The sequence below is a fragment of the Amia ocellicauda genome, chromosome 9, assembly GCF_036373705.1.
Source record: "Amia ocellicauda isolate fAmiCal2 chromosome 9, fAmiCal2.hap1, whole genome shotgun sequence".
Lineage (NCBI taxonomy): Eukaryota > Metazoa > Chordata > Actinopteri > Amiiformes > Amiidae > Amia > Amia ocellicauda.
This window is the reverse complement of record NC_089858.1, coordinates 1735438-1745675: the sequence shown is the minus strand read 5'-3', so window position 1 is coordinate 1745675 and position 10238 is coordinate 1735438. Positions and strand designations below refer to the sequence as shown.

Here is a 10238-nt window from a genome sequence, read left to right as displayed (position 1 = left end):
GGGTCCCACGGGTCCGGATGCGATTTGAGCAGCTGGAAAGCAAAGGCAAAGGCGACGGGCTCTCAAACAGACACGTTATCTTCCTGTGAGAGTCACAGAGCCGCAGCACTGGAGAGGAGACCCCCGTCACTCGTCCGACTCGGAGACTGCAATCACAGGCGCAGTGTGAGGTGACACGGTAAAGCTCTTCAGAGCGATTCGAATCAGTTTTAAATTCCTCTCATTAGGAGCATTTCTTATAAAGACTAATATAAGTTTGAAAAACCTTTATTACATATATTGTCATGAGAGGTACATATATGTATTCTACATGTGTGTGAGTCAACACAGGGCTGCATTTGAACGCAAATCTAAAGAAAAATAAGACAGATATTTCCACAGAACAATGCAGCTTGATGAGATGATTTGCAGAGCAGTCTCACCCGTGGTGTCCATGCATTGCTGCCAGGACCTCAGCCGTGTGTCCACTGCTGTCCTCCAGCAATGCGTCCGCACCGTAGCTCAGCAGGATGCAGACCAAGGGCAGGAAGCCGTTGCTTGCCGCGATAATCAGCGGCGTCCTGAGAAAAGCCAGATCATCTTGTTACAGGACAATACTCAACCGTTTCATAGAAACACTGTTCATTCTGTCGAGACATTAAACGGCCATCAGGTCCGTGTCTGTGCTCTGTGATCCGGTCCAGGCCGGGGTATCCCTTCAGCAACAGAGGAGACACTCCCCGTCCCTCCCTCTCACAGATCTGTCGCTTTTCTAGGTCAGAGTCATTCTGTGGTCCAGAGAAATGGACCGCTGCCCACTTCATTGACTTGTCCCTGGCGTTGATCTCGGTCCCTTTCTTGAGGAGCAGGGTGACCACACGGATGTGGTTCTCCGCGGTGGCCAGCAGCAGAGGGGTGCAGCCTTCCTAAAAGTGAGAACATCCATCTTTACGGCACATCATTCAACTCCCCGTTACAGTCGCTGATCTGCATCCCATGTCCACTATATATTGACTGTGTGTTTTACTGTGTATACATTTGAAGTTACATGCCATAAGGCACACAATCCACAGATCGATCAAGCCGTACCTTATTCCTGGCCTCGATGTCCGCCCCGTGTCGCACTAGCTGGGCAGCCAGAACGACAGACGGGACGAGGGCAGCGAAATGGAGGGCCGTGTTCCCGTCCACGTCCATCACGTTGGGGTCGGCTCCGTGTTTCAGGAGCGCCGCCACGCAGCCCTGCTGCCCACACTGCACCGCCTGCAACACAAACCCCAAAGACACGCTGCGTTACCCTCGATGCCTCTGACGCGCCACGCTGCACACTCTTCGTGGATCAGAAGCTGGGTGGTTTGATTGTCTTTGTTTAAAAATAAAAAACTAGGGAGACGTCCCATTTAGAAAGGGAGGGAGTACAGTATTGATGAGACAGACACGCAGACGCTGGGCTTTACCTTCATCAGTGCAGACCTGTGCTGGCCGTCGCACAGGTCCAGCGTTGTCTTCTGCTCGGCCAGGAAAGCGACAACCTCCTCCTGTCCGGAGACGCAGGCCACATGCAGGAGTGTTCTGGAGACAGAAACAGCAATTAAAACCCTGTCTGTGTTCTCGCTACAGCACTACTACTACTACTACTATACAGAGAGAGGCTCATTCATAGAGCAACAGGAAACACGAGTCTACATCTCAACCCTGCTCAGTTCAGAACAGATCACAGGCACAGCGATGGCCACCACAGAGCTGTTTTATCCCTGAAGAAAACACTGGACAAGGAGGAGAGACAGCGCTGACAGGAACAGGCTTAATCGCTTCAGTAAATCTGGCAACTGCGCAGGCGCAGTCACAGCACTGCGGAGAGTGCCGCGCATGCGCAGATGCGTCCTAATCGGGTCCGAGCCCGGAGATCAGAAGCGCCGACTCGAAACCACCGGCCCACTGGAGTCCAGCGCACCTGTATGAACTGTGGACAGCGAGCAGAGACGGGTCTGTACAGCACCTGTCCACCCACAGGACACTGCAGTGGACCTCAGTGTGTCCCCGCAAACAGCAGCGCTGCGCAGACGCACAGGACACCGAGTACAGCGCCCTTACTCACAGACGGAGCATTAGAGCAACGCGGCTACTAGTAAAGTGCATTATTTTAGCTATTGTTCATTGTCTGCTGCTGCTCACTTATTTATTCATTAATCCTGTCTTTGTATTGAGAGCTAAAGCAAACAGCAATGCGCTGCATACACTTTTGTTTTCGAGGAGCTACCGAGGCTCTGTTTTCATGTATTCATAATGTGTTGACTTCATATTGAGATCAGCCCACAGGGAGCTCTGTCCCGATACCAGCACAGCAGGGCCGCGTAAACACAAAGTACTAAAGCAGACGTTACTCGCAGTGCGCGCAGGCTGCGTTGTTTCTGCCGCGGGTTGAGGGCTGTTGCGCAGGCGCAGACACAGGTTAAGTGTTGAGGTGCTCAACATGTCCAGGTTGGCAGGTCTGTACAGTGAGCAGCATGTGGGTTTTGATGAAATATGTTATATTTTTAAACAACATTGATCTAGATCTTCAGCAATAATGTGCCCCCATAATACCCTGCGATGCTCAGTTATTTGGTGTTTGACACACGTGTTAAAAAGGCAGGAGCTCCCTCTATAAAACACAGGCATTTGATTCGAGTAATATTATTATCATCATTATTATTAATAATGATAATAATACGTGTCTCACCTGTTGTCTTTGTCCAGCTGATTGAAGCCATGCTTCTTGCCCAGCTTTTTCAGCTTGGACAGATGCCCCCTGGCGGCAGCTTTGTGCATCTTTCCGGTAATATAATCTTCGTCCTTCTTTTTAAGAAAACGAAACATCTTCGGTTGCTCTTGAGCTCTTGGGTGTGATATGAATGATGTCGCTCGCCGTCTGTCCGCCGTGTGCGCCGGTTATGACAAGTTATGGAAAGACGGATGCACAGGTGAATTATGACGTCATAGTTGCAGTTTATGGTCACCTAGACACGTGTCTATACAAGTGTGTGCGTCTCCCTCAGTTTGTTGTGTGTGTGTGTGTGTGACACTGAGGGAGATATATATACCCTAAGACCTTATAGACACACTGTCAGTGTTTATACATTAGTGTAGCAAGGCATTATTTTGCATACACGGTGTGTTTAGCTTTTGAGTCTTAACAGATTTGGCTGGTTATGTCTAAAATGTGACTATAAAAGTGCCTGAACTACAGATCCCACAATGCACAGCGCAGTGTCTCACTAATGTTTCCCTAATTGTTGAATATTCAAAAACAGACTGGATAGGATCCTTGGATCACTTAGTTATTAATGGACACCAAACGAGCACGATGGGGTGAATGACCTCCTCTCGATTGGACACTTGATGTTCTTAATTAAAGGTTCAATTAAGTAATTGAGAGCTCGGTTGGAACACAAACCAGCAGGGGAGGGGGTCCTCCAGTTTTTATATTTTCAATGTCAAAAGAAAAACTTGAGGACAATGTTATAATATTTAAATAAGCACTCCCTGACGAACATGAAATATATGACAATATATATTTTAAAATGTGTTTTGACGATCAATGTATTTCAAAATATATTGCCATACTTACCATATATGTAGGCTTCAAAGCAGAATATATTGTAGAGTATTCCACAGATAAAATATATTTTATATAATAGATTATAATACACACAATCTGTACTGTAATATATTACAGTATTATTGGTGTTCCCCTAAGAGCAGGAAATAGTTACACTAACTGGGTTAGAGGTTAGAATATTTACTATATATGTGCAGTGTTGCAGTACAATTAAACACTGGTGAATTCACATTTTTTAACTTTACTAATGTATGTATGTATGTATTTCATATGTCCCACCTGCAGGAATAGAAACATTTTTATTTTGCCATCTTTAAAAAATCATCAGTCACATTTACTTTTCATTTTAGAAATATATAAACAATATAAAACTATAGGATCACCCAAAAACTATATGATACACACATTGTTTGAAAGTGGCTTCCGAGCTGGGTCCCATAGCTGTAATGAGTTCACATTTCAGTCGTGCTGTTTCAGACCTATTTCACTAAGGGCTTATTTTTCAGCATATTTCTGATCTCTACTACAACTGTGAAGAAAATAATAATCCCATAGTGCTTTACCACTCTTTACAAAGTGTTTGGAGTTGTCATATAGTTCGCATATCAATCCACGGATAATATCTATGACTGAACACTGGAAGGGTCTCTATCCAGTCTGAATCCACTCCGCGTACACACCGGGACATTTGAAACTGGATTTGTTTCTGAGAAGCCACAGAAGGTGGTTTTTATGACAACAGTGTCAGATGCGCTTTGGCTGAATCACAACGAGCAGCAGACAGAGGCCGCGTCTCCACAGGAGCACAACTGCTGGAAAACTGACCCCAAAGACTGGAAGGGCAGGCAGAGACACCGGGCTGGACTGATGAGTGAAGTCTCAGGTGAGTAAATCATCATTTCCTCGGCGATATGATTCCTAAACATGTGAAGTAGCATCCTGTGTGCTAGTGCTGTGTGCTTCAACTAGTAATGCGTGCGAATCAGACATGTGAGTGAGATGACGTCATGGCGAGTGGCCTCATTGTGTGACCGTTATTAGTAGCTAATCTAGTATAATGTTAATTGCAGATAAAGAAAGGGTCCCAATGGCACCTGAGAAGAACACGGATGGCATTGAAACCGACATCAGTGTGAACAGAATCGCACAGAATCATCTCTGAGGATCCAGATCGTAGGACGAGCCGAAGCAGGAAACCAAGGAAAAAGGTATGGCAAGATATTCAGCTGCTCTGTTGTACTGCTTTGGTGACTTTTAAACACTGTGTTGTATATAATCTGAACTAAAGCCCTGTGTTAACTGTGTCTGCAATACGCACAATGTGTTTATAAACTGAACATTGCCTTCAATTAAAGGATGTAGGAGCATTGAAACACACTTTACAAGTTTACCTGTTAGACGTATATCGGCTCATTCTATATATTTATTTTATTCCAGAAAGTGACGAATATGTAACACGGTCACTTTTTGTTGGTTTATTGTGTTATTCTTCACGTTATTTTTGCACTTTTATTCACTGATTTGTTTTTTTATTTAATTTGTTACACTTTTGAATTGGGGATTGGGTTCACCTGGGGATAGTTGTGAACAGCAAGGTGACTCTTGCACCTGTTTTGTAGGAAAAGCAGCGACTGTTTGTCAGTGAATTTAGCCAGTAACCTAGCGCACTCGACACGCCCTGTCTGCAATCAGAAGCGTTACACTGTAGGCTGTGATTATTTAGCATTTGTTTAACATTACTACGAGCTATTGTTCAGTGTAACTGCGTGTGTCTGGCACTGTCTTTGTCTGTATTCAGATATTAAGCGGCCAGTAATTGTGCTATTAGCAGTCCTGCGTAGGAGGGAGGGCCATCCTGACCAGCCTTGTGTCATTCAACACAACACAGGTGTGCACTGTCCTCATTAGTTACAGGTGACGTATTTAACAGCCCCCCACCCCTCTGCGCCAGCAGTCAGCACCAGCAGCCTTCAGTGTCCCCCTTCTGAAGGGCCACGCTTACAAAGGGCAGGGACTCTAGCTGCGGGACTCCAGCGAGGAGACGCTGCACAGCAACAGGCAACCATGACGATCTCTCCAATTCCTGTCCTGCTCTCTCCTTCCTCTCAGCGTGCAGCTGCACGCCATTGTTTCCCTAATCCCTCCAACCTCATCTCTCTGCCTCTTCCCCCCTCCTCCTCCCTCTCCTCTACTCCACTCTCTGGAGGCCTGTGGAACTGCCACTCAGCTTCCAACAAGGCCGACTTCATCTCCGCCTTCGCCTCCCACCAGTCTCTGGATTTCCTCGCTCTCACCGAGACATGGATCTCCCCAGACAACTCTACCACCCCTGCTGCCTTATCCTCTCTCTTTGTCCTGTCCCACTCCCCTCGTCTTACCGGGCGGGGAGGAGGAACAGGGTTCCTGCTCTCCCCTTCTCTCCTCTTCTCTGTCCCCCGCCCCCCCCTCTCCTCTATCTCGACCCACAGCTTTGAATTCCATGTAGTGGAAATCACCTCTCCCTCTCACCTCTTCCTTCTAGTTCTCTACCGTCCACCTGGTCCACTCACCTCCTTCCTGGATGAACTGGACTTTCTTCTCTCCTCTCTCCCCTTGCTGTCCTCACCTACCATCCTCCTGGGAGACTTCAACATCCACCTCTCCAACCCTTCCCACTGTGCCGGATTTCTTCCTCTCCTTCACTCCTTCAACTTCTCTCTCTCCCCGTCTCCCCCCACTCACAGGGCTGGCCGCCAGCTAGACCTCATCTTCTCAAGAGGCTGCTCCCCTTCAACACTCTCCGTGACACCCATGGACATCTCGGACCACCACTTCATCTCCTTCTCCCTTTCCCTCCCCTCCCTCCCCTCTCCACCCACTCCCTCTGTCACCTTCCGCCGTAATCTCCGCTCTGTCTCCCCTTCCACCCTTGCCTCCACTGCCCTCACTCTCTTGCCTTCCATTGACTGTTTTTCCCATCTGTCAACTGTGCTACCTCCTCTTTGTTCTCTTCCCTAACCTCCTCCCTTGACTCTCTCTGTCCTCTCACGTCTCATCCTGCCCATCCCTCCCCTCCTCAGCCTTGGCTCTCTTCTGTTCTTCGTGCAACCCGAACTAGTCTGCGTGCCGCCGAACAGAAGTGGAAAAGGACCAAACTCCCAGCCGCCCTCGAACTCTACTGTTCCCTACTGTCCACATTCTCGTCCTCTCTCACCTCAGCCAAGAAGTCTTACTTCCAATCGCTCTTCGAATCCACTGTCAACAACCCTCATAAACTCTTCTCCACCTTCTCCTCTCTCCTTGCCCCCCCTCCCCCTCCTCCTCCCTCAACTCTCACTGCTGATGATTTCGCTTCCTTCTCCTCCAAGATTGCAGACATCCACAAGCTCTTCAATACTCCACCCTCATCTCCCATCACACTGAAACCTCCCACCGATCAAGCTTCCTTTTCTTCATTCTCACCTCTCTCAGATGCTGAAGTTTCTGCTCTCCTCCTACGTCACAAACCCACAATGTGTGACCTGGACCCTCTCCCTTCTTGTCTCTTCCAAGCAACCGCTCCTGATCTTCTCCCCTTCATCTCCTCCCTCCTCAACTCCTCACTCCTCTCTGGCTGTTTCCCCTCTGCATTTAAACAAGCCGCTGTCAACCCACTGCTAAAGATACCAACCCTTGATGCCACCTCTCCTCAGAACTACCGCCCTGTCTCCCTACTTCCCTTCCTCTCCAAGACTCTCGAGCGGGTGGTCCACCGTCAGCTCTCTGACTTTCTGTCCCAACACTCACTCCTTGATCCTCTGCAATCCAGCTTCTGCACAGCTCACTCCACTGAGACGGCTCTCCTGGCTGTCACTGACTCCCTCAGCCGCGCTCGGGTGCCTCCCTCTCCTCAGTCCTCCCTTGACCTCTCCGCAGCATTTGACACCGTTGATCACTCCATCCTCCTCTCCTGCCTCGCTGACCTTGGGATCTCTGGGACTGCTCTCACCTGGTTCTCTTCCTACCTCAGTGACCGGTCCTACCAAGTGACATGGCAAGGCTCCTCATCCACCCCCCAACCTCTCCTCACAGGCGTTCCCCAAGGCTCCGTCCTGGGCCCGCTCCTGTTCTCTCTCTACACTCGCTCCCTGGGCCCCCTCATCGCTTCCCATGGTTTCTCCTACCACTTCTACACTGATGATGCCCAGATCTTCCATGTCTTTTCCCTCTTCTGACCCTCTCATCCCCTCTCACATCTCTTCCTGCTTGTCTGCTATTTCCGCCTGGATGCACTCGCACCACCTCAAGCTCAACCTCTTCTAATCAGATCTCCTGTTTTTCCCCCACTCTTCCTCACCTTCTGCTGACCTCCCCATCTCGATCCCCTTGGAATCCACCACACTCTCCTTCTTCTTCCGCTAAAAATCTCGGAGTCACCCTAGATCCTGCGCTCTCCTACACCCAGCACATCACCACGCTGACACGCACCTGCAGATTCTTCCTGAGCAACATACACCGGATCTGTCCCTTCCTCACCGACTACTCGACTCAGCAGCTCATCCAGTCACTGGTCCTCTCCCGCCTGGACTACTGCAACTCCCTCCTGGCCTGCCTGCATCTACTACCCGCCGCTGCAGCTCATCCAGAACTCTGCGGCTCGTCTGGTGTCTCTCTGCCCCGATTCGCACACGCTACCCCACTGCTCCGCTCCCTCCACTGGCTCCCGATAGCGGCACACATTCAGTTCAAGACACTGACCCTCACCTACTGCTGTCTGGACCACACTGCACCAAGCTACCTTCAGACACTCGTCTCTCCATACATCCCCTCCAGACCACTGCGCTCCTCCAGTGCCAGAAGACTAACTCTGCCTCCTCTCCACTCTCCTTCCTCAAAAGCTGCTCTTTCTCATCCCTGGCCCCTAAATGGTAGAACGACCTGCCCATCGAAGTCAAAACAGCAGAGTCCTTGACCTCATTCCGGCGCTTACTCAAGACACATCTTTTCGGACAGTACTTGTAATATTAGTCCTCTATCCCTGCTAGATAGCACTTCAGTTTTATTATGCTCCTCGCGTTCTTGATTGTTTTCCTCCTTGCTCCGTTTCCCGTAGCCCTTGTCTGTGACCCAACATCTTGACAGCACTTAGCTTTCACCGTCCAGGATGTAGGAAGTCACTTACTGTAAATTGTAAATTGGAATTTGGAATTTGTAAAATGTATTTTGATTTGCTGTTTTAGCCAAATTGAATTTGTAATGATTGATGCCTTGTACTTCTCTGTATTTTTGCACTTTGTTTGCACTTATGTTGTAAGTCGCCCTGGATAAGGGCGTCTGCCAAGAAATAAAAATAATAATAATAATAATAATATTGAATGAGTTGGAAAGAACAGGATTGGGTGAAACGAACACAACTAGCAGGGTTGAAAAGGCAAATCCACTCCAGTTAGTGGAAGCTGCCTGTCTGAGACGGCATGCTTGATATTGAAGGTTGGTTTGGGGTTATACGGGGTTTTGTGTGGGTTTTAACTGACAAATAACTTGGAAGCTGCCTGTCTGAGACTGCGTGTTTTATATTGAAGGTTCTTGGTTCCTGTCCTGGCTGTGTTGCTGTCTAATACTGTGAGTCTTCACATGTGTGCTGAGTCTTGCTGATGCCGCTTTGACTCATGCCCTACAGTGGAAAGAGCATAAGAAGAGAAGAGAGACCACTGGACTGAACTCTGTCAGGACGGTGGACAGGCAGGCTGGAACCAAAGTGCAGCAGCTCTCCTATTTCTTTTAATTGCTTTTATTGTTTAACTGGTTTTATTAGTTTTAATTACTGGGGTCCTTAACAGTTGTATGTGCAGTCTTTTTATTGTATTTTCAGTTAACTTGTTTTATTTTAGTTTCTCAGCCTTCTGTAGTTTAATTTATTAGGGAGAACTACGATACTGCTTACCTCTAGTGCTATCTAGCACCCCTGCCTGTAGTGGGGGGTACTACATAGCACACCAGTATCTGTAGTCAGATTTGGTGACATAATTGGGGAAAACTAAATAGGCTAAAAGCATAGTATAGCTGGGGCACCTGTGATATCAAGTTAAGTGGGATTGGGCAGAGGCTAGACAACTCTTATAGTTGTTAGCCTTATTACAGGGTGCTTCAGGGCCTTTAAAATCCCAGAATTACTCCCACTGAATTGTAGTGATTTTATTTTTTTACCTCCCTTTCTGTTCCTTTGTAAACATCCTGAATTTGAATAAACCCAGATTCTGTACGTGCCGTTTCCTCTTGAGCTATTCCAGGGCCAAACAAAAAGAACCTAATCTGACGGTGGTGCCTTCGGTTGCGTAGAACGGCTACAATTATAAACATCTATTAACCACACACCTTCTACAAATAAAGCACAAAGTGCAGCAGCAGCAGTGAAATCACAGTCCATAACTGACAGCGATCCGACATCCGATGCGAGAGATGGATCTGGACTCGCCTTTCAGACGTGAAGCTCCGAGTCTGTGGACATGATACGCGTTTTAAAGTGTTTCTGTACAGTTTACATTTATTTCCTACAGTAAAGATTTGACCAAAACAGGGTGCATTCACAGGGAATAACATCATTAATATTATTATTGGGTTTAAACCCGATTGTGAAATGACTATTCCTGTTGTTCACTGTGTGTGCTCTTATTGTGCTCTGTGTATTTAGTGATGACTA

General features: G+C 47.8%; 1 protein-coding gene and 1 long non-coding RNA gene across 2 annotated transcripts; one reads left to right on the top strand and one right to left on the bottom strand.

Moving 5' to 3' along the window:
- Positions 1-428: 428 nt before the first annotated feature.
- On the bottom strand, positions 429-2864 carry LOC136758350 (ankyrin repeat domain-containing protein 7-like). Its single transcript, XM_066712611.1, has 4 exons — positions 2702-2864; positions 1437-1551; positions 1069-1242; positions 429-905 (listed from the first exon to the last, which is right to left on the bottom strand). Exons 1-4 carry the CDS (start codon positions 2836-2838, stop codon positions 576-578), a joined length of 756 nt encoding a protein of 251 aa, XP_066568708.1. The 5' UTR covers positions 2839-2864; the 3' UTR covers positions 429-575.
- LOC136758351 (uncharacterized) lies at positions 2658-9800 on the top strand. Its single transcript, XR_010819960.1, has 3 exons — positions 2658-4463; positions 4651-4788; positions 9121-9800. It is a non-coding gene; the product is annotated as an uncharacterized LOC136758351 (long non-coding RNA).
- The last annotated feature ends 438 nt before the right edge of the window (positions 9801-10238 follow it).